The 24,588-nt window shown below is 38.2% G+C and overlaps 1 protein-coding gene across 1 annotated transcript in view; it reads left to right on the forward strand.

Annotated features, from left to right (window-relative positions):
• The window catches only part of cdon (cell adhesion associated, oncogene regulated), a 45,902-nt gene that overhangs the window by 17,881 nt on the left and 3,433 nt on the right, over positions 1–24,588 (forward strand). Inside the window, exons 5-17 of the mRNA XM_067419452.1 lie at positions 22–165; positions 1,168–1,458; positions 3,069–3,338; positions 8,206–8,489; positions 9,105–9,279; positions 10,030–10,143; positions 11,415–11,621; positions 12,056–12,237; positions 14,348–14,453; positions 18,168–18,290; positions 19,607–19,798; positions 21,703–21,998; positions 23,570–23,649. Coding sequence (XP_067275553.1) covers positions 22–165; positions 1,168–1,458; positions 3,069–3,338; positions 8,206–8,489; positions 9,105–9,279; positions 10,030–10,143; positions 11,415–11,621; positions 12,056–12,237; positions 14,348–14,453; positions 18,168–18,290; positions 19,607–19,798; positions 21,703–21,998; positions 23,570–23,649 — 2,464 coding nt within the window. The remainder of the gene's footprint in view (positions 1–21; positions 166–1,167; positions 1,459–3,068; positions 3,339–8,205; positions 8,490–9,104; positions 9,280–10,029; positions 10,144–11,414; positions 11,622–12,055; positions 12,238–14,347; positions 14,454–18,167; positions 18,291–19,606; positions 19,799–21,702; positions 21,999–23,569; positions 23,650–24,588) is intronic.

Raw genomic sequence — 24,588 nt, forward strand, 5'->3', positions numbered from 1 at the left:
TTTCTTTTGTCTATTTTTCAGATGAGTATTTAATCCTGCCCTCCGGGAACCTTCAGATTGTGTCAGTGTCCTCTGAACATCAGGGCATGTATAAGTGTGGTGCTTACAATCCTCTAACCCGAGAAACTCAAGTAGAGGCTCATGGCACTAAACTTATAGTCAAAGGTTGGTTGAGTTTTTTCTCTAGGTATCACAAAACATTTGTATATACTTCTGATTAGGGCTGGGTGAAAATGTATCGAATTTTCCTCGATAAAACGATAACAACAGTTCGATAAATTCTCAATATAATGCTTACGCGCTATGCGTAATGCTGCGCATGCGTATTGCAGACGGGCTTCTGGGTGCTGCACGCGCTGTTGTTTACAGTCAGTGACTGACAGGCTTGGAGGATCGGAGTGAAGTGGAGCGGGAAAAATGAGGGATAGTGAAGAAAATGCAGCGCTCACGACCAGCTCGGAGGACACAGATATCGTTGACAAGAAAGTTTGCTCAACTTCAGTGGTTTGGAGATATTTTGGCGATCCCATCCGACATAAAACAGAGCGACGTGCGTGGACTGCTTATCATAGGTTCACCACACGGAATTTAATTATTAAATGATCGTGCTTCTTCGAAGTTTTTCAATATAACATTGAGCCCAACACAGCAGTAAATCTACATTAACTACATTCATGCACAGACTTATCACCTTGTTAGTAGTGAGTGACTTACAACAAGCTAACGTTACCAAACTATAATCACTAAAACATCGGACTTGTACATCGCTATCATAATTGTTTGTCTTTGGTGATGTATTAATGACTCGGCATCGCCTGTATCAAAAGAGAAATAATTTCATCCGATTTTTAAAATGAATAAAATAGACAGCCCTTACTGAAATAAAGAAATAAAGATTTTACATTTATCGTGATATTTATCGATATTGACTGATATGGAAAATTATATCGTGATAATTGTTTTGGGCCATATCGCCCAGCCCTACTTCTGATATTCCCATATTATGCTGCTGTAAAAATATATTCTGATATGTTTCCTTTTTATTGTTAGATATTGGGTGTGTACTGTAAACTAACATTTTATGTAACAAAATAATTATGTATTTAGAAGAAAAATCTTGCAAATATGATGGAAAGATGACTAATAACTCTTTTTTTTTTCATGTAGATTCAGAAGACTCATCACCTGTAAGGATTGTCTATCCCATCACCCCTCGCAATCTTACAGTGGACCAATCTGGATCTCTGACTCTTGAGTGTGTTGTATCAGGAAGTCTTTCTTCAAAAGTCAAATGGATTAAAGATGGGGTGGAGCTTTCATTGAACTCCAAATGGATGTTGTTGCATAGCAACCTGGTGTTGAATGACATTCAACCGAGTGATGGAGGACATTATTGCTGCTCTGTTCTGACTGACCGTGGTGCTGTGGTCAGTGTCAACTACACTGTGAATGTGCTTGGTAAGGAATTATTATTAATATATCTTAATATATTAATATGTTATGTAATATAATATATGTTATATGGCTTTTTCAACCACTGGTTAATGCTCACTGCATGAACTTGGGAAAGTCAGTATTTCCAATTTTCTACTTGGGAAATGTGCAATAAAATAAGACATTATGTAAAACTTGGAAACTATGTTTAGAAAATGTTTTTACAACTGCACAACAAATGGGGCTGGGCGATATGCCCCCAAAAAAAATCATATCTCAGTATTTTCTTTGTTTTTCTATTTGGGGAAAAAAAAAAATCTGTTTTTATTTTAATAATAATTAATTTACTTTCACATACTGCCCAACGATGTCCTAAAAACAATGTCGATATTGAAGACTATAAACAAATACAGTAAACGTAATGTGGGCTATGCAATATATTATGTGCAAAAAGGGGTTAAAATCAAATTAAATTCTAACATTGTAACATTAAAACCTAAAAACAAAATTAATTATTCACTAAACTAAAAATGAAAATAAAAACAAATGCAAAAGCATAATAGCCTACATTTCATTAGCCTATTATAATGGTCACTTTCATAAAAATATACTTTGGGTACTTTTTAGGTTTAAAATTCCACATGTGGCACATTTATTGTCTAACAACAAATATTTTAGAAATTTGTACTGTATATTTTGGTGATCATTCACGGAAGCCTGAATTTTTGCGGAGATTCACATGCAGAAGGCTTGTCCTCTTCGAAAAATATATATTTGCATGACTTTCTAACTTTTACAGATGGAGAATATACCTGTGAAATGAAAGTTATGCACTCAGGAAAGCACCACATTTCAAACACATTAAACACCGCAAGTATTTGTCTGTGTCAGCACAAGCAGTCTATCTCTCAGAGCATCTGACAAGGCAAGCTGCTTTAAACTATACATGTTAAGTATATCTTACCATTAATTTTGGAGCCCTTAATATAAAGCATGTGTCATGTTGAGGACAAGTTGGATCCTGCACCTTTCCTGCATCAGCTCACTCTGCGTATTCCGCTATTTTTTCAGATACGCTCATATCAATTTACTGTATGTCGATATAAATGGTATTCACTCCATATTATTTCTAAAAATATATATAGATATATATATCGTACAAACTCGATATACTGCCCAGCACTACTTTATACATAATTTCCAAGCAATGAACAACAGAATTATTGGATGATTGTAATATTAAAGGCATAGTTCACCCAGAATGTTTAATTCTGTCATCATTTACTCACTCTGAAGTTTCTTTCTTCTGTTAAATACAAAAGAAGATATTTTAGAGATAATGGATAACCAAACAGTTGATGGGCCCCTTTGACATCCATTGTAGGAAAAAAAAAATACTATTGAAGTCAATGGGGCCCAGCAACCGTTTGGTTACCGATATTCTTCAAAAATATCTTCTTTTGTGTTCAGCAGAATAAAGAAACTCAAACAGGTTCGGAGCAACTTCAGTTTTAATTTTTGGGTGAACTATCCCTTTAAGAAGGAATATCCCACATTCCAGCAGTAGTAGTTTGTGTGGAGTAGTTATATTATGTCATTATGTGTATAATAAATCCAGAAACTTCTCTTTACAGTGCAAGTAAGCATCCTGCGAGGTTTGTCAGATCAGGCTGTGACTGTGGGCTCCTCTGTGAGATTTACCTGTGCTGCCAGTGGTAGTCCAACCCCCAACATCACATGGCTCCACAACTCCACCCCTCTCCCTTCTTTACCCCGCCTTCAAATCTCTGGCCTCTCCCTTCATATATCTTCAGTAATGGTTCAAGATCAGGGAATCTACCAGTGCCTGTTTGACAATGGCATTAGCTCTGCACATTCGGCAGGAAGACTCAGTGTTCAATCAGGTAAGACAATGCTCCAATGCACTCTATAGCAAGTTAGCAACCATCCAGAACACCCTAGCAAACCCTTGGAAAACACACACACACAAAAAACTGCGTTTTACTAGCAAAATCTACAGGTTTACCATACAGTGAGTTGGGACAGTATATATCCTTCCAGCAGGGCAGAGAGTTTAGCTGAAGCTTGGCTGGAGAAGGGGGAGCCGGGGTGGGTGTATTTGGCTGGCAATGAGAAGGCTGTGAGAGTGAGCTTTGTGCGTGCTGTTGGGGATAAGCTCTTGGACAGCGGAATGTAAGGAGTAACTACACAAGGTTATGACGAGGACCAGACCACCCAGCTGTCAACATCACACACAACTAGCCCTATATTTATTAATACGCATCTCTCACACACACACACACAGCCCTCCCCTGCCCTCCTTTGAGGCTATTCTTCAGCCTTGCTCTGTGTCTCCAAACATGATTGATAAGCTTAGAGATATGCAGACTTCAGAATAGATAAAACATGACGGAGGTCTTTTCCAAATGTTGGCTCGTATCGCTTTTTTCCTGGCTCAGCTACAAGGGTGATTTATTTTGCACTGATAAAATTCAGGTCAGTGTAAAAGCAAAGTTGTTTATGTTCAACGGCAAGATCTGAGGTGTGATCCGTAGGCTGCTGGAAAAGGAATAAACAGCATTAGACGTGATCAGCTATTTTGCGTAGGATGCTGATTGGACTTGTGTTCTTAAAGACCCCATGAAATGTCTTAAGCGCAGTTTCATTTCCTGTTCTTGAAGCCGTATAATTTCCTTGTTTTTCTATAGGCTTTATTTTGTCACAACCATGGACTGCAATTTGCTACTGGATGTTGCTGTTCAAAGGCAGAGGGAGGGGCATGATCTTTCTATAGAGCGTTTGATTGGACAGAAATTTGTATACGCCCTGTGAACAAGATTCACAATTTTTTTTTAAGAGTAAGAGCTGTGCACGTAAACCTCACTCCCCTGATCTCAAGAGGCTGCAGTCTTTAGCCTCCTTGTTAGAGCACCCACAGAGACAATGGTTTGAATTGAGTAGAACCGGTTACACTAGTCACACTATTAAATAGAGAATTTAATATTTAAAAATTGTACACCCTCCATAAGCTCTGCCCATGCAGAAGGCTTCCAGTGGGTGAGTCAGGATGATGTATAGCCTGAGTGCAGTCTGAGGCTTGACTGTTCCTCTTAAACTCGCTTTCTTTGTCTCGGCCTCTCCCTTGTAATGTTTATATTGTACCCTGCACACCAATCATTAATGATCATCCACATGTGAGTCACAAAGGACAAAAGAAAGAATATCAAATTGTCGGAACAATATTTACTTTATCTTGCTTTCATTAGTGGCCTTTGCTAAGGAACACATCACTATTAATATTGCTCATACTTACGATTAGGGATTTAAACCCGTATCTTAAGTAAGTATACCCTAAGTTTTGGCTCCAGGATTGTTTGTGCTATGGAAATGAATAAAACCTCAAATGGCCCTGGTAAAAAAAATGTCTGCGGTCCAGTCCCTAAACCTACACTTGCGATCTTTGCACTTGACCACTTGTTTACATATAGTATTTAGGACCAAGTGTTCACGTAACTGTGAAGAGCACGTGTGTAGACTTTTTGTGGATTTAGTGTGCATTTAGGGGCACTGAGCTTCTGCACTGACTGACCATGGACAGTCCTGCACGCACTTTCAAGTGGCCTCAGCAGCAACTGTGGGTATTGGGACAGGCCCATAGACTTTCTTTGAAGGTGGAACCGGAGTCAGACCAGAATACCATAGAGAATTGGCGGGTGGCACAATGGCCCAGTAGCAACCATGCAGATCACCTTAGCACAGGGGTGGGCAAGCTCAGTTCTGGAGGGCAACTGTATGGCAGAGTTTAGCTCCGACTTTAGCTCCAGGATTACTAGAGGGTTTTATCAGGGTTAGAGCAAAACTTTGCAGGACCGTAGCCCTTAAGGCCCTCAATCCCTGCTTTAGCAACAGCCTGGCAACCTCAAACATTGCTAGTATCTCTCAAATTTTCTTGAGGAAATCAAAAAGTCTAGTTCTGTTCATTCTTTTCAAATGCCAGGTGTAAGACAGTGGCTTAGCCTTAACGAATCCAGGGCTTGCCCTATGGCTCAAACGGGACATGATATGAAGGTGGGTATGTTGAGCTGGTGTATTCTCGCTGGTATTTTAATGGCCGATGGGTGGAATGTGTGGTGGCTGGCGGCGGGCCCAGTTTGAGCTCTAGTGTTACTGACTCTGGAGCTGTTTGTTTTGTAAGGTAAACCAGTGCCACACACCCAACAACTGAGAATGAGAGACCCCAAGAACCAGCAACAAACCTCGCCTCTCCAACAACTGCTCTTCAGCTGTTTAGTTGGGATTATTCAGCTGCTATCTGACTCTTACTTTGTGGTTACTTGAAATTTTAATGTGCATACAACTCACACAGTGCTCGGCTACTTACACATAAAAGATATTCACATGTGTGAGTTTGTCATTTATCATTAAATCCAAGTTCACAAAAATTCTGTTCAGATGATCGACTGCCAAGTAGTGTTGTAGTCAAGACCACCTAAACCGAGACCAAGACAAGACCAAGACTTTGAAGGGCCGAGACCAAGACAAGACCAAGACTTTGAAGGGCCGAGACCGAGTCAAGACCAAGACCAAGACAGGCCGAGACCGAGTCAAGACCGAGACCAATGCATGTCCCCACACTTATGATAAAATGTGGAATATGCATATGATTGGCACTTCTCTCGTATGTGTGGGTGTGTAAGTGTACCATGAGAGAAGTTTTGATCAAATAATCAAAAGGCACTGCAGCTTTGTGGGAATTAATCTTTTTCTTCTATAAGCAAATAACACTTAACTTTCCGTCAATGGGAGGCACTGAAGAAGACGTGTCCATATTGTTTACAGTCTATGGTGGACACAAACACCAAACTGACACTGACAGCGTTTTGTGTTTTGTTTTGTGAAAAGCACTCAATCCCATTTTAAAACTCAAAGTTCCCTGAGAATGCTAATCTGGATGAGGTATTAATCTCAGACACAGTCCATTATGTCTTAAATGAATGTGAATAACAGGAGGTGGAATTTGTATCATACAGATATGCATTAGTATGCTGCTTAAGCAAATTATTTTACATATGTACATATTTTTTATTTACAAATTGAAAATGTTATTGTGCAGCTTTATTGTGCAACAACAAGGAAAAGAAACCCTGTACTTGCATTTTTTGATTAACTACAGTTTGATTTAACAAATATCTCACATGTGCAGGGTTTTTCCTGGGTCAAAAATGGTCTTTGGTGGTGGCTGACAGACCCCCCACCCCCCCCACACACACACCATTTTTTTAAAATTGCAACGAAACAATCATTTTTATTATATTATGTTTATATCTCATATTATGTATGATCTCTTATCTTGATGTTTCTTTTGTTCCAACAGGTTGAATTGTTTTGGTATATAATCATATCAATATTAGAAATAGCATTAACTGTTTACAAATAGCCACATTTTCTGCCATATACAATTTAATAAAATAATCAGCTAGCTAACAAACAACTTTGTTCTGTTTTCACCTCACTCCAGTCTAAACTAAATGATTTTAGACTATTTATTTTACTACACATTCAACATACATAAGCTGAAATACTGTGGATAGTTAAAACTAATAAATCTTACTCTCCACTCTTGCTAAATTGGGTAAGCAGTATAAGCACACTTGTGTTCTCATTTCTGAGGTGTTCTGAGTAAATGATTAAACTGATTCGTTCAGTTCATTGTTGAACAGATCAGTTCTTATTACCGTCGTTAAAATGATTCGGTTCAAATGAGTCATTTGGTCGTGAATCGGACATTAGCAGACCCGTTGTGTGTGAATCACGGCTGTCAGAACATCGCGGAAGGTTTGTCACACTGAAAACACTTCATAACTGGATAGAAATTGTTTCCTGTTTATTTAATGTATGATTTATGTCAGCTGTTTAGCTGGTCAAACGTTTTTTGAGCGCAATTCACACCGAGCGGTACTTCAAAACAGTTGTCCGAACGCGCAACGTTCAACATGGATTCGGTTTTCTGAACTTTTGATTTAGCTTAATATGTGAAGTGTCAGAGAGAGCTTATGTGCTTATTTTGAAGACAGAGAGAGTGCGCAGGGTGGAGTTCTCTGCTCTTTATATGCCTTCAGCTGTGGTCTTGACCGGTCTTGAGACAAAATCCCGAGTCATCTTCGCCCGAGACCGAGACGAGACCGAGTAAAAATGCGGTCGATACCGAGACGAGACCAAGACCTTTAAAAAGTGGTCTCGAGACCGGTCTCGAGACCAAGACCGATCTCGAGTACTACAACACTACTGCCAAGCCAGTGTCAGAACTAATGTCGCTTCTAAGTAGCATGGTTTACCAAGTGGACATTCTGGTGGGGTTTAATAAAAAGAAATTAATAATAGAATGTTATTAAACATTCCTTCTGAGGTTCTTGGCTTTTTAATTCAACGCAAAATTGGCAACAATTTTTTCAACAAATTAAAGTTGAATTTTTTTTTTTTTTTTCAGCCTTGCATATTGCAAAGTAATATAGCTGTGTTTCACAATTCTATATACAGTACAGGACTGCACTAACACTTAAAAGGTACTTACTATAGTAATAACTGGAAATTATACTTAGTACAAGCAACTAACCTTGAACCTAACCCTATAAATAGTAAGTAGTTAATTAATATTAGTCAGTACTTATTTGTGTAATTACACTGTTACAATGTCACCTTAAAATAAAGTGTAACTGGTCAAATTAACTAAAACATAAATTAAAAAGTATATTTACACTTTTTTTTATACAGAAACCCAGTCTAGTCCCATGTCTAGAGTTCCAATGGAGACGCAGCCTTCTGTCCACCCTATCCAGAGTGATGAGGGTGATGACCTGTTCCTCTCCGTGGGCGAGGGGAGGCTGGGAGAAACTATAGGACAGCCCACGGAGAGAATCAACGACAAACCTACGCCAGAAGCACCAATCATAATCAGCCCACCGCAAACTCACAAACCCAACATGTATGATCTAGAGTGGCGAGCAGGTCGGGATTGGGGCATCCCTATCAATGCCTACTTTGTAAAATACCGCAAGGTAAGAAATCATAAAGTATGCTGATATATTTGCCGTTATTAATGTTTTGCTGATGTTCTTCTTAAGAAGACTATTATTACCCCGTCAAGAATGACAGAATCTCGCTCCACCCTCTTCTTTTCCCTTGGCGTTAGTTATAAGGTCAGATTTATAGCTATTAGATTTGAAAATGAGCACATACTCTTAAAAACGCCCTGTGCCGTTTACTGCAAAGTCAGTGCTAACGCAATTCAGCAGTCTCTGCCAGCCAAGAGCGTTTTGGTAAGAAGTCGGTCATTTCCTCTTTAAAATCCTGTGTTTTCTTCAATAATAAGCTCCCTTGACTAATAAAACCGCTCTGGTTCTTTTCAAGATTGCATTGGCAGCGCTTGTCACATTGGCTCAGGAAAAAGTGACATAGTTTGTGCTCTCAGGAATCGTTGAGTGGGTTGATCTTTTGTCATGATTCAGAGTTGGAGAACAAGAAAGAAGTTACTGTTCTGTGTTGAACTTTATGTGCAGTATGTGCAAAGTCAAACACCAAATATGAGGGTTGAAACGCAACAGCTATGAGCATTAGATCTCTACGTATGGTAGGCTGTTACCTGATTGCGCATGTGCTGTATGCCCCTGTAGGTGGACGACATGGGGAATGTGGTGGGGAACTGGCACACAGTGCGGGTGCCAGGCAGTGAGAAGTCTCTGCCCCTGTCTGAGCTGGAGCCGTCCAGCCTGTATGAGGTTCTGATGGTGGCTCGCAGTGCTGCAGGGGAGGGTCAGCCGGCCATGCTGACCTTCCGCACCGGAAAGGGTGAGAACACAGTCTGCATTCCACCTAAATTAAGCTTCTTTTGGATTTAAATGCAAATGCTTAGTCTATGTTTTGATCATTATTGCAGTGGTTATTACATTTATAGCATGTTATACATGTTTGGCAACAGTTCTTCTAACCCTAATTGATGAAATGTGTAGCTTTTCATTTCTTTAACAAACATGTAGGAAGACAGGATGACAGTGTCAACATTCATCAAGTTACAATTATGAAAGAATGGTTGGGAGGAATGGCTGTGCCAATTCACACATGAATTGTTCAATTATAAGTTATAAGAGGCATCAGTTTTTGGTCAATATTTTTCTTTTAATTTGATTAAATTGATCAAATGTGACAGTAAAGATCTTATGAAAGGTTTTTATTTCAAATACATTTGGTTTTTTATTCAACAAACAATTCTGAAAAAGTGTGTCATGGTTTCCTTTCCCCAAAAATACTAAACAGCATAACTGGTTTCACCATTGATAATAAGCAGATGATTTATTATTAAAAGATTTCTTGCTTACCAAATAAGTATATTGGAATGATTTTGGATCATTAAAAATCCAAAATTAAACTAGAAAACAGTTATTTTAAATTCACCATCACAATGTTACCGTGTTTTTACTGTGTTTCTGAGGACATAACTGTATCCTTAGTGATCATTAGAGACTTCTTTCAAAAACATGAACAATTCTTAACTTTCAAAGGTATTATATTATTGATCATGATCATTTCTCTCCCTCTTAGAGAGAACTTCCCCCAATAAGAACCCCTCCAAGGCTCCAATTGTGCCTCTTCCAGAGAAAGCGCTGGAAGATAAAACCACTAACACTTATTATGGAGTAGTCATACATGACAGAGGTAAGAGGAAATTCCAAAACCCCATTACACCACTTCTGCTTACTAACTATCAGTGATGTAATTGGGGGGGAAAAACTGTACATTTTTTCATATGTCTTAGTGTAGAACATAAAAAAATATTTTGAAGAGTGTTCATGCTACTTTTTGTTAAGCTTCTCCACACAGCCTACTTTGCATCCGGAAAGTATTCACAGCACCTCAGTTTTTCCACATTTTATGTTACACCTTATTCCATAATGGATTATATTATTAAACTGAATTTAAAAAAAAATCCCAAACAATACCCCATTTTGACAACGTGAAAAAAGTTTGTACAAAAAAAAAAAAAAAAAATTATATATATATATATATATATATATATATATATATAGCCTTTTGAGTATGATGCTACAAGCTTTTTTTTTTATTTATAAATTTGCAAAGATTTCAGGCAAACTTTCACATTGTCATTATGAGGTATTGTTTGTAGAATTTTGAGAAAAATAAGGAGTTTAATCCTTTTTGGAATAAGGCTGCAACATCATAAAATGTGGAAAAAGTGAAGCAATGTGAATATTTTCTGGATGCAGTGTATGTAGTTTATTTTGAGTCTTCTAAAGCCACGATAGCTTCATGGTCACAATAGAGTGGTGCAGGGAGGGCATCAAAACCCGGAAGACTAATTCACCGCTCAATCCCTCGTCCAGTTATGTTTACCACAGGCTTTATTTTACTCATAAATTAAATTAAATAAAACATAATAAAACCCCATTATAAAATCTTGAGGTTACCAGTGGTGAATAACTCTTGCTGGTTTTGATGTCATCCCTGCACCACTCTCTAAGAGTGCATAAAGGTTCTTCAAAATCTTTTCTTTTATGTTCCTTTACAAAATGCGACATGAGGGGAAGTAAATGATGACAAACATTTTGAGTGAAGTATTGTGTGTGTCTGTGTGTGTACACGCATGCACGTTTAGATCCTAATGAGTTTGGTCTCACTGTTATTTGCCACAAAAATTTTGCTCTCTTTCTCCCTTTGCTTGCATCTCTGTCTATGGCTTAGAGCCCATTCAGTAAGTACTCAATTGACTCTGGCATGCTGTAGATCTCTTGTTGTGTGTGTTGGTTTATTTAATCTTTGTCGGCTTTTGGTCTTTTCACTAATGGATGTTGAGGTTACATTTTGCACTTGACATAAAAGCTGCTGTTTACTTTTGGAAAACAGAATAATTAGGGTTTAGATTGCATCTACTTTTTCCAAAATTCTGAGTGGTTGGTTTCATCCCCAAGTTCCAGAGGCCCCAGATCGCCCAACTATCTCTATGGCGACAGAAAGCTCTGTCTATGTCACATGGATCCCACGAGCCAATGGTGGCTCTCCAATCACGGCCTTTCGAGTGGAGTACAGGAAGCAAGGCCGCAGTGGTGACTGGATCGTCGCGGCCGATAATATCTCACCTCTTAAACTGTCTGTGGAAGTGCGTAACCTGGAACCAGGTGAGGTGAACATTTGTGGAACATGGAAAAGCTGGAAAAACCCAGGCCTAAATAATATTGTTTATATATATATATATATATATATATATATATATATATATATATATATAGTTTATAATAATAATTGTTCCTTAAATATTGTTTTTTTATATTTATTAGATTGTTATCAAACTTTTAATAATAAATATTAAAAAGTAATTGAAATAAAATTAATGCTTATTTGTATAACTTTTTAGAAAATTAGAAAATATTTTTTAGAAAATTTGTTAAAAACTATGTCTGTGTGTGAATCCTATGAAATAGACATGCACTTGAAAATTGAAAATCCTGTGAAAAACATCCAAATGTGTATACAAGTGGTTTACTGGGGACATAAATGTATGACGGCAGAAATCAAAAAATCTTATTTGGTTTTATAAACCTTTCCATTACAGGTTCCACATACCGCTTCCGTGTCATCGCCATGAATAACTATGGTGAAAGCCCTGCTAGCGCCACCTCCAGGCCATACCAGGTCTCCCTGTCGAATCCTCCCGTCTCGAACCGTCCGGTCACTGGCCCTCACATCTCTTCCACTGAAGCCATCAGTGATACTCAGATAATGTTACGCTGGACTGTGAGTATATTTGTAAATGCACACGTTTGCAGTACAATCACATTCTGTAAATGCCGAATAATCTAAATCTGATGCAAAACCGGAACTGCCCATCTAGGTTTTCAAGCAGCGCATCTTAGGTCCACTGTTGACACAAAGGTTTTTGATAACAGTAGGCAACAAAATATGCTGCTAAAATAAAGGCAGCTGCCTATAGAGGCAGTAGACAGCAAGGCAGCTCACTAGGCTTTGGAAAAGTTTCTGTCAGGCACTCAATAACTCATTACTGAATAAACTATGAGTTTTTCTATCATTCCATGCTTCTGTATGTGTATCATTAGCACATTAATCTTTAAAAGGGCCTCACCACTTGTACAAACAAATGTTGTTTCTGTTTCGGACCTGTTGAAGGAATAACGCTGAACCTCACATTAGCAGCTCAGGGGTTTCAACTAGTGTGTGCTAATGTTTTAAACATATGCCTTTTATATCTAATGGCCAATTTAATTATACTCACATTTCACGCTTAATTCGAAAATGAGAGTGTTAAAACTGTCCAGAACTAACCACAAGCTCACCCACAACAAGCATCCCCGGTTTGTTGTTCTCTGCTGTGCCAGTATTGCCGAAGTGTTTTTTTTAGCATGTTAGCAGAGTGTTTGTGTATGCACTTTTCTAGACGCTGTATAGTAGCTTTCCCATTAGCCCCCGAGAAAACACCCTTGAATGCCTAATCAGACTTATAATTGGCAGAGCCTGGTGCAATTTTGCTAGGGGGGGTTACACTACAGTTACATTGACTTGTATTTGATGCTTTCAAGGTTCAAGTATTAAGCTGCTTCAGTATATTCTAGGTCTTCTGAAGTTATACAACAGCAAAATCTATGTCATTATTTATTGAAAATCTGGATCCTGGATTGAATCCAGAGTTGAACTTAAAGGGATAGTTCACATTTATCACCCTTATGTCTTTCCAAAGCCGTAAGACTTTTAGAGTTTTCTGTCTGTCCATTGACAGTCCATGTAAATTCAATTTTGATGATTCAAAAAATTCATGAAAGAGATCCTAAAGCTAATCCATATGAGGGGTTTAGTCCACATTTATGTGATGAACAGATGGAATTTTGGCTTTTATTCCCATATAAACATTAATCAAACATTATCAGTTGCTAAAGCATGTTTGCTTGACGTGCAAGAACCAATGAGCCTCATTCTCGTGTTATGCAGCAAATTTGAGCTTCAGCAAGAACCAATGAGCTTCATTTTCGTGTTACACAGCACGTTTAACATTCAGCATGAACCAGTGAGGTTTATTCTCGTGTTACACAGCACGTTTAACATTCAGCATGAACCAGTGAGGTTTATTCTCGTGTTACACAGCACATTTGAGCTTCAGCAAGAACCAATGAGGTTTGTTCTCACTCTCCAAGCAGGTTCGTTTGAGCTGTAGTTTATGTTTGCTGATCAATGTTTATATTTAAATCAAAGCCTAAATTCAATCTGTTCATCATATAAAGCGATTGTGTCTCTTTAGAAAATTTGGACTAACCCACTCAAATCATATGGATTAGTTTTACAATCTCTTTATGAAATTTTTTATTGTAATTCTTGCGAGTTTGGAAAGACATTAAATAAATACTTTTTTTAAATTTCATAATTTTTTTAAGGGTGAACTAGAAAATTATTTTTAATTATTTTTTTTATTTTTTTAATTCTGATTTAAGGTGCTTTTATGTTGCGTTCTTCCCAATTTCCTTTTATTGTATGGAAGAGAGCACAATGGACAATTAGGTTCCTTGACATAAATAGTCTGTTTAGTCATGTTTGGAACTGAATGAGGGTGAATAAATAAAAACAGAAATTTTATTTTTGGATAAACTAAATGTAGTTTTAAAAGATTAGCTAAAAGGTTAGTCAGTCATAACAATGTCATTAATGTCTATAAGTCTTAAAGGTACAGTAGCCAAATAAAATAAAATAATTCTAAGTCTCTTTAAGTAAATCAGGATGTGTGTTGATTCTAGTTAACCTTTAGTTAGGTTCTTATCTTTGATGCCATAATCGTTAGCAAGTGAATATTGAGGAAACAAAAAATACATAATTTGCTTTTTCTTTCATCCTCTTTTTTTAGTACACTCCCTCCAGCAATAACAACACCCCCATTCAGGGATTCTACATCTACTATCGGCCAACAGACAGCGACAATGACAGTGATTACAAGAGAGATGTGGTGGAAGGTGAGATCATGGTGTCTGTCTTTGCTCTGTTGTTTTTCTTATTACACTGCTACTTGTTTAATAAATAAATAAATGGACATGAAATATTGAAATTATGTGAGAAGAAAAACTCTACAAAAAGATATGAGAGACATGAAACAAACACAGCTGTAGAGTGCATTAGTGCCTGCCCGCATTTTCAGCAGCGTTCATTCTGGAGGTATTTTTTCCATAATTTTTTTCCATATGGGATTTAAAAAAAAGTCTTTGTTAAAGTAATATAAGCCATGAACCAAACCATCAAGCTATGTGGTGAATAACAACCAACTTTTATTTGAAGCAAAAATACAAAAGTACAAGACTGTGTACTTTAGTCAGCTACTTTAGTGAGGGAAAGTACTACAATCCCATGAAGCATTGTGAATGATGATGATTAAATTTAAAGTTGTGAATAATATCAATATAAAATATTAATATATACACAAATATTATAGTATTTTGTGGGTGTTGGGAGGTTGATATATATATATAATTATTATATGATAGGCTATATAATCACAAAACACACAGCAGACAAATAAGGGAAAATTAATAAGGGAAAACTTATCACAGTTCCATGCAATGATGCAGGAAAAGCTGCACTCTCGAAGAATTACAATCACCTGTCAGTGTCATTCTCTTCCTTCATAACTCGTACTGAGAAGTATATTTGTGTAAATAGTTTGGCAGCACTGCGCGTGAACTTTTTGAAATTTAAAGTTTGCATTTCAGAGAACACCGTTACACCTGTCCGACCACTGCGTTTGTAGGCTGCATGTATTTGTTTACCGTTGCAAACAATCTTTAAATACAACGTTTTAACAATGTTCGTAAAAAAAGAGGAAGAAGGCTGCTTAGACTCGTGTGTTTTATTTTGTTTCTTCAACTTCACAGCATAGCCTAAGTCGCGCTCACAGCGTTATAAATCAATACATAGCCTACAATCCACACAGTTTCCCCAAGGCTCTCCAGAGCATCCAGCGAACACACACGATTCCTCAGCTTCTCTCTCCCTCAGTCCTCGTTCTCTTGTGGCTTTTATACCATCTCTCCGCGCCAATGATTGCAATCAGACAGAGGTGTTTATGATTTGCACTTGACCTAGACTACTTGCTTACTGCCACTCTCCCGACTCTCTCTCTTCGTGCAGACCTCACTAAACCACGCCCCCACGCCACAATCATATTGCAAAAAGGGTAATGTTATTTGCTGTGCGAAACGGTCCTCGGGTTCGGGCTTCAGTTTAAAGCCTGTGCAGACCTCTAATCTCAACATAAAGTGTACTGTCAAACATGATTCATTTTAAAATAAGTTGAAAAAACATTACTTGAACAAAAGCTTATACCATCGATCAACATCCTCCGAACTCACTGTAGGTCTGACTTTAAACATTATTTTACAAATCCCTGAGTTTTTACTTCTGGAATCTGACTGTTACACTCTATGCAGGAAATCTGTTGCCTGGGGCAACAGTCTGTTGCACAGTGTTACAGTCATTACACACAAATATTTGACAGATAAGAGCTACGATTGACCAATCAGAATGAAGCATTGCAGGGAGCCATGTAGTATGAGTGTGTAATGTATATTCTGTCTCAGAGGGGGAGATACAAGGAAAGCGTAATCTGTTGATTGATGTGTAGTGAGTCCTGCGCTCAGAGTAATGAGTCAGTGTAAAATGTGTTTTTAATAAATGGCTGCCGCACTAATGGGCCTGAACTGAAACCCAACACTGACCGCTCAGAGAGGGATTCGAGTTTCTGAGAGGAATGTTAACTGCCATCGCCTCTCCTCCGCCTCCTATTTTTACTTTTTACCCCCTTTCTCTCTGTTCACATTGGCCCCTCAAACCTCTCCTCCTCGTCCTCATCTAAACAACAAGCTGTCAGAAACACGCTGGGCAGATAAGATGACCTCATAAGTCAGCTTTTACAGAACTTTCTCAGGAATGTGTCCTGTGTTGGTCTTAAAGTCCATATGCATTTTTTTTTTTTACAAACCATTTAGCTTACATAATCTGAAAGTTCTCAGCTCTCAACATGATCAAAACTGAAAATACAACTCGGTTCAATCTACTGCATGCCTTCTGTCATCTGATGGATAGGTAGCAGCCATATCACCCTGTAATCCAAGACTGGTTTCCCACTGAAGCTAAGCAGGTCTGAGCCTGGTCAGTACCTGGATGGGGGACCAACTGGGAAAACCAGGTTGCTGCTGGTAGAGGTGTTAGTGAGGCCAGCATTGGGCACTCTTCCTGTAGTCTGTGTGGGTCCTAACGCCCCAGTATAGTGATGCGGACACTGTACTGTCAAAGAGCACCATCCTTTGGATGAGACGTTAAACTGAGGTCTCGACTCTCTTGGGTCATTAAAAATACCAGGATGTCATTCGGCTAAAGAGTAGGGGTATAACCCCGGCATCCTGGTCAAATTTGCCCATTGGCCTCTGTCCATCATGACCTCCAAATCATCTGATTGTCCTTAATCACTCGGTCTCCTCTCCACCAATTAGCTGGTGTGTGGTGGGTGTTCTGGCACAATATGGCTGCCGTCACATCATCCAGGTGATGCTGCACATTGGTGGTGGTTAAGGAGACCCCCCCCATGTAAAGTGCATTGAGGACCCAGAAAAGCGCTATATAAATGTAACAAATTATTAGTATCATTATTATAGTTTATAGGCATATTAGGCATTTCAGTATTAATCTAAATGCATTTACCTTCAGATGATGGTACACCTGACTTTTTTCTCTGAAATTGTACTGATTTTTAGTAATTGTGTATGTGATATATATTCTAACTGTTATACTTTAGAATGTAAGGGTCAATTCCAACATGGTTGACTCCAAATGCATAGAAAAGAATAAAAAGAAGTCTTTTTTTGTAGAAGTGTTTGTGGATTTATCCATTCAGATGTAACTGCTGTGATTAGATTTGGTACACTGATTCAAACTTTGAGTCTTTTTGACTGATTCATCAGAATCTGTTCACTAGAGTCATTTGTTTCTGAATCAGACTCCACTCGCTGTGCTGTGTTTGTATATATTGTGAACTGCCATCAAAGATAATGCACAAGATGACATTTTATTTTATTGTCATGTTAGTTATTTTTGCTAGTGCCACTGAACACTGTTATATTGTGTGTGCAGGGGAAAAAAACTGCACTAAACAGCCTGTGATGCTTTTTTCATGAATGTGTGAGTCTGTAAGTGTGTGTTTTGTATTTTTCTCTTTCATTATGCAGTACAGCAGCTGGTCATTTACTGTACAGCATGCCTTCACTGTATTAAAAAGAGAAGTGAGCAACACAAATAAAATATCGTGGCACAAACGTAATTAGAGTGCTGGCTCTCAGCATACGTATGTGAGAGACTGCGGCGAGTGGCTGCTACGGTATGTGTGTGTGTGTGCACAGGGCCCTGAGTGTGTTCAGTGGGAATACTGGAGCCAGGCCAGAACAAACGTTAAGCTGCCTTATAAGGAGCCTGTCTGCAGCAAAGCAACTGTCTGAATCCTTCTGGGACACTGTGAGAATGAGAGTGCGAGAGTGTGTGTGTGTGTGTGTGTGTGTGTGTGTCTGTGCAAGAGAGAAAAATGAGATTGAGCAAATGAATTGTGGTTTGGAGAGAACAACACATGCTTTGAGAAAAGCCCTTCTCATTCAATATACTCTTCCTTTTCCCGCCCCCTCCCCCAGGCTTCAAATTCAGGCATATGATTGGTCAACTCCAAGCTGAGACGTCCTACGACATCAAGATGCAGTGCTTTAACGACGGCGGCGAGAGCGAATATAGTAACGTAATGATCTGCGAGACCAAAGGTGAGAGGCTGAAGTACCATCACAGGAATGCTATACTTAACATGTAGACAGGAACCCATAAAGCCCCTGTGGTAATGACAGAGGAAAGCGAGCTATCGTTTTATTAGTAGCTAGACAAAGAGAGACATTGTGCTGCGTCTGCTTTACATCATTCACTGATAACTGCCCTTAATGCAACACTGTTGAAATCAAACCAGAGCGTCATTCACAGCCAGAGCAAATAAAAATCATGGAGTGCAAACAGACCTGCTGTTAGCACAAACTTTAAAACTGACAACAGATGCATTGTTATATAACAGCACGTACGTATTTTTGGTGCTTTATTATTGCTTATAATTGGGTTAAATATTTGAACAAACCCCTAATCCTAAAAATTAAAGCATTAGTACTAAAGGGTTAGTTTGCCAAAAAAATGAAAATTCTAGACGAATACGAATGTCGTTTGAGAATCGTAAGACCTCCGTTCATCCTCGGAACACAAATGAAGATATTGGTGTTGAAATCCGACGGCTCAGAAAGGCCTTCACTGACACCAATGTCATTTCTTCTCTCAAGACCCATAAAGGCACTAAAGATGTTGTTACAAAGCCCATCTCACTACAGTGATTCTACAATCATTTTATGAAGTGACGAGAATTAGGTTTTGTGGAAAAAAAAGAAATAACAACTTGTATAGTGATGGGCCGATTTCAAAACAAAGCTTCGAACCGTTATGAATCAGCGTATCGAATCATGATTTAGATTGCGTGTCAAACTGCCAAACTTCTGAAGTATCGATCTGAATCATGAATCGATACACTGATTCATAACGGTTCGAAGCATTGTTTTGAAATTGGCCCATCCCTATATAAGTCGTTATTTAGTTATTCTCGTTATTCTCGTCGTACTCCTACTACATTTCGCCTAATGTTTATTGAAGACTGTGTATTCAAGCATGCTACCATGTCGGCGTATTCTATTTCAAACGTAGTGTTAATCATGATACTCTGATTGGTGGCGATATCTCTGCAGAATCATAGGTAATAAACAGTTATTTAAAAAAGAAGTTGAAGTACACACATACTGTGCTGCTGCTAAAAATCACTTCATGCGTACTATGCGCATACAGTAACATATGAAGGGAAATCTACAGAGATTTGACAATCATGACTGGCTTTTGCCTGGGCAAGCACATTTTCTTTCTGTAAATGTAAAAAAAATAACTAAAAACTAAATCGCTAACCAATAAATGTAGAGCTTGTGATAAATTCTCTTCAAAGACATCCAGATGTTTCATCCCCTCAAACTCACTTTTTATTCTCTTTCTTTCCCTCCAGCCCGTCAACCTCCAGGTGTGCCCAGCCAGCGTCCCATTACCCCTCCAGGGTTTTACCCCGCAGATACACCCATCCAGCCGGGCGGCCTGCTCTACCTGATCGTGGGCTGTGTTCTGGGCGTCATGGTGCTCATACTTCTGGTCTTTATCGTCATGTGCTTGTGGAGAAACCGTCAGCAGAACAGCCTCCACAGTAAGTGACACGCTTTCTGTTTATGTCCTAGTTTTTGTGTGCTTTTTGGAGCCACTGTCTACTTAGTGATTACTAAGAAAACCATTGAATTGTAGCGTTCAAACATCATTACAATATTTAGTTTCCTCATGATGTATATTTTTACAGTGGAACGATACTCTTAAGTATTTCTTTTGCAGCTACTGTTATTATATTTATATATGTAGTAATGAGACCAGCAGCGCTGTGTTGTTTTAGTTTATGTAGTATTTCTGTAAGGTTAAGAGGGTATGCTGTGTCAATAATGTCTTTATGAAATTGACTAAGAATCCACCTTGTGATCCAGGCCTGGTTTTCATTGCCTCTCCTCGACTGCCGGCCCTTTGAAGTTTTCTTTCTTTTTCTCTTTTTTTCCTCTCTCAATGAGATTGAGTAACAGAGTAAACAGTGCTGGCCACAGCGGTGTGTATAAGTAGTAACACAGACACACCTCCCCCAGAAATAGGCCACAAATGGGCCTGCTAACTTTCATCACATACACTCCAGTTCTGCTAGACAGTATTTCATGTGTTTGGCAAAAGCAGTTTCTTATGCTCACAAGGTTGCATTTATTTGCTCAAAAATAAGGTAAAACCGTAATGTTGTGTGAATGTGTATTACAATTTAAAATAGCTGTTTCTTTTTACTTTATTATATTTCAAAATGTAATTTATTCCTGTGAAGCAAAGCTACATTTTCAGCATCATTACTCCGGTCTTCAGTGTCACATGATCCTTCAGAAATTATTCTAAAATGCTGATTTACTACACAAAAAACATTTCTTATTATTATCAATGTTGAAAACAGTTGTACTGCTTGATATTTTTGTGGAAACAGTGATACTTTGTTCCAGGATTCTCTGATGAATAGAAAGTTCAGCATTTATTTGAAGCAGTGATGAATTGAAAAATCAATTTTCCCTTGAGCTTTTGATATATAAAAGGTCATGGTAATATAAGAATATCCTGTAAGTTTCAGAGCTGAATACTTCATTGTTAGTCAAATGAAAGCTTTTATAGACACCAGGCCCAGAAAACGTTTGTGTTTGCATCTTCACGTCACCGTGTTGCGAAACACACCTCTACAGAATAATAAGCACGTCCAGAGCACGTCTAATTCAGTAGCCCCGATTTTTTTAAAATATGTAATAGTAGTCCGGGGCTGTGTGTTTTCCAGGCAGGCTATCAAAACGTATGCCCATCGGCAGGCCGGTGAATCTCAAATAGTGAAATAATGTTCCTTTCTTGATCTGTGATTGTGTGTGGGTTCGCGCTTATATCCACCGATCGGGTGGGCCAAGTAACAAAAATATTATTCCAATCAATCGCGGGTGGAAGAGAAATAAATCAATGTGTTTGTTTAATAAAGACGTTTACAAGCCCTGTGATCGAGAGATTCATTCCGGTTGCCACTTTCAAATCAATTCCTCCCTCTTGTGAAGTGAACTGAAAGGGGAGCTGAAGCTTATTAAATATGCAAATCTTATCCAATCCTAGCTGTCCCAGTGTCTCACGCCCATCAAAACCCAACATTCAGAAAAGAGCCTCAAAACCAGTGTAGAAAATAGCCTATTACTTATTAGTTATGATGTTTTTGAATGTAAAAACCACACAAACGTCATTAGTTGACCTCAGACAACAGTATAAAAAAAATAAAAAGCCAGTTCATGATGCCTTTAAAATAGAAATATTGTACAATATTATACATGTCTTTAACTTTTGATTAATTAATGCATCTTTGCTGATTACAATTCTATCATATTAAATTCCTTTAAAAAATCTTTTGAATGGTAGTGCATAATAATTACAGAAGAATCTCTGTATTTTCTGTAGATCACATGTCAACTACCCTTTAAAAATGTACTAACGTAAAACTATTTTCTGTAGAGTACGACCCTCCAAGTTACCTGTATCAGTCTGCGGAGATGAACGGTCATGTTCTGGAATATTCCACACTGACTGGCTCCAGCCATGTGAATGGAAGCATGCACACGGGCTGTGGACACACCGCTCCCATGATGCCCCAGGCCTGCCATCACCTCCACCACAAATTGCCCAATGGCCTAGCTTTGCTGAACGGATCAGGAGCCCTCTACCCTCCTGGGCATCCCCACGCACATGACGCCTCTCTGCCCCACAACACCATGGAGTACGATCACCCACACCCTCATCACCTTCATAATGTGAGTAAATGTTGGATTGGACACATACGATTGAAAGTGTTTTCTCCTTCTCAGTACAATACATTAAAAACAATAATATGTGACCCTGGACCACAAAATCATTCATAACGGTATTTATATATATATATGAAAGCTGAATAAATAAGCTTTTAGGTGATGCATGGTAAGTTAGAATAGGGCAATATTTGACCGAGATACAACTGTTTGAAAACCTGCAAAAATGTAAATATTATTTTCATATTATTCTTATATCAATTTTGAAAAAAATCATTTTTATAGTTGTCCAAATTAAGTCCTTAATGGATATTACTACTAATAATAATTTGTATATATATTTACAATAAAATATTATCTTTACTTATCTTAATATCCTAATATCTTAATGATTTTTCACATAAAAGAAAGATTTAAAGGTAATTTTGACCCATACAATATATTGTTGGCTGTTGTCACAAATATACCCATGTGAATTATGACTGGTTTTGTGGCCCAGTAATCATGCTAATATGATGATTATTATTGGTACTCAATTATTAATAATAGTTAATAGATGTTATAGTTTTCCATGAAATGGATTTAAGTTACGTGTCGCTTACAACAACCTACACATCCCAGCATAAACGCTGTAGATAAACGTTTTGTTATTAAAGTTATGTACAATTTTGTTATTACTACTTGAACAAAACCACTGTTAATTTAAACAGAAAATCAAGCATTCTCTATGTGTGTGTGATTTGGCATGGCAGCCAATACATATAATAAATAACAGTCACCTCACATAATTCAGTAAAATCCTGCATTTGGACCAGGCCTGGTTCCGGAATCAAATCACAGGGTGCTTCTGAAATGAGTGAAGGTATTTTTGTCTTGTCCTTTGCCATCACTGTCAGTCGTCGAAATTTCGAGAGTGAAATGAATCCTGCATTTATATGCGGATGGGCCTATGTATCGAAGCCTATACGTGGCTGCTTATCAAGCATGGAAAACAAAAGTTTTATTCAAATTCGTAATATATTAATATTAATTATATATCACCTGGCAGCGAGCAACGAGCGCTCCCTTTCATTTATCACGATCTCACAATATTAATCAGTGAAGCTGACTACACAATGAATCTCTTATTTACATAATGTCTCCACTTTAGAGAGGATCCGCGAGCGTGCAGAACTCACCACTGGACAAAAAGTGGAGTCTAACTCAAACACCTGTGATTGGCCATTGCGTTCAAGAAATCAACAATGACTGCCAAAAGACATTGTAAACAGAATATTTTGATGTCTCCAGAGAGCAAACACAGATACGCGCAATTTTTTGCTAATATGCTATTATTATGAAGAAAAATTATCCTATACCAGCAGTTATGAGCAGCTCTTCTCTCTAAAAGCAATCAGAAGCAGCAGGCAGAAGTTTTTTGAGTGAGAACTCTTACACGCTAGTTTCAAGTTCGTCTCCCTCAGTCCAGAGTTGTCAATGGAGCGGGCCAAGCCCCTCTGGCGCTGGGCCTGAGTGTAGTGTTTGATAAATGAGAGGTGAAATATGGCTTTTGTTATATTTTTTGTTTGTTGTGGCAGGGAGGGGGGATATACACGGCTCTGCCCCAGAACGACTCGCCGGACTGCATGAGCTGTCAAAACTTCTGCAACAACAACAGGTGAGAGAGAGGGAAATGTAATACTTGAAAAAAGTCAAGCCCAGTAGCTTGTTAATGTTTGGTGTTTACATGCCGGCAGAATTATGTTTTGCTCAGCGCGCCTCTAGTCAGCAAACCAATCATCTGCTCCATCTGGTTCTCATTTCACCCCTGACCTGAGCTTATTCTGTTCTGCGCTAAACACATACACACACACATACACGCATGGCAACTCTTCTCGACGAGGCTTGTTTGTGTACTCTAGTGTGTCCGGCAGTAACAGTTTACACTGAACGCACCCTTGCTGCAGTCTTAATGAGTGGATTGTTTATTTAGCCGCGGCCAGCGGGGGAGCAGAGGGAAATCCTTCTGAATGGAGCTGATATCAGAGCACTAACTAACTGTGCGCATCTGTGTACACTTTATATCCCCGATTACTTCTCGAGTGAGCATTCAGTTATCTGCATGTGTATTTATACTCTCAGGTATTGTTTGTTTATGTGTTTATGTGGAAGTATGTGTGCGTTGAACAGAGGTGGTAAAAGTACTCAAAAGTTATACTCGAGTGAAAGTATATATACCTAAATAAAAAAATACTCCAGTAAAAGTAGAAAGTCCTCCATTCAAACATCACTTGAGTAAAAGTACAAAAGTATCAGATTTAAAACGTACTCAAGTACCGAAAGTAAAAAGTAAATATTCAAATTAACTGTAAATATCAATAATTAAGCAGATCAAATCTTTTGGGACTGATATGCAATGCTTTAATTGAACAAATGATAAGATTAGATACTGCAATTAAGAATTTGTTAGATTTGCTATTAATAGGAGACAATGAAGCACCTTAACGCAGTATAGGGGTTAAACTTAAAATAGATATGTTCTATAACATTAGCTCCATAAAACAGATGAGGAGCAAGATACTATTAACTAATTCAAAATTAATTCAAAAGCCATAAC

The sequence above is a fragment of the Pseudorasbora parva genome, chromosome 16, assembly GCF_024679245.1.
Source record: "Pseudorasbora parva isolate DD20220531a chromosome 16, ASM2467924v1, whole genome shotgun sequence".
NCBI classification, from domain to species: domain Eukaryota; kingdom Metazoa; phylum Chordata; class Actinopteri; order Cypriniformes; family Gobionidae; genus Pseudorasbora; species Pseudorasbora parva.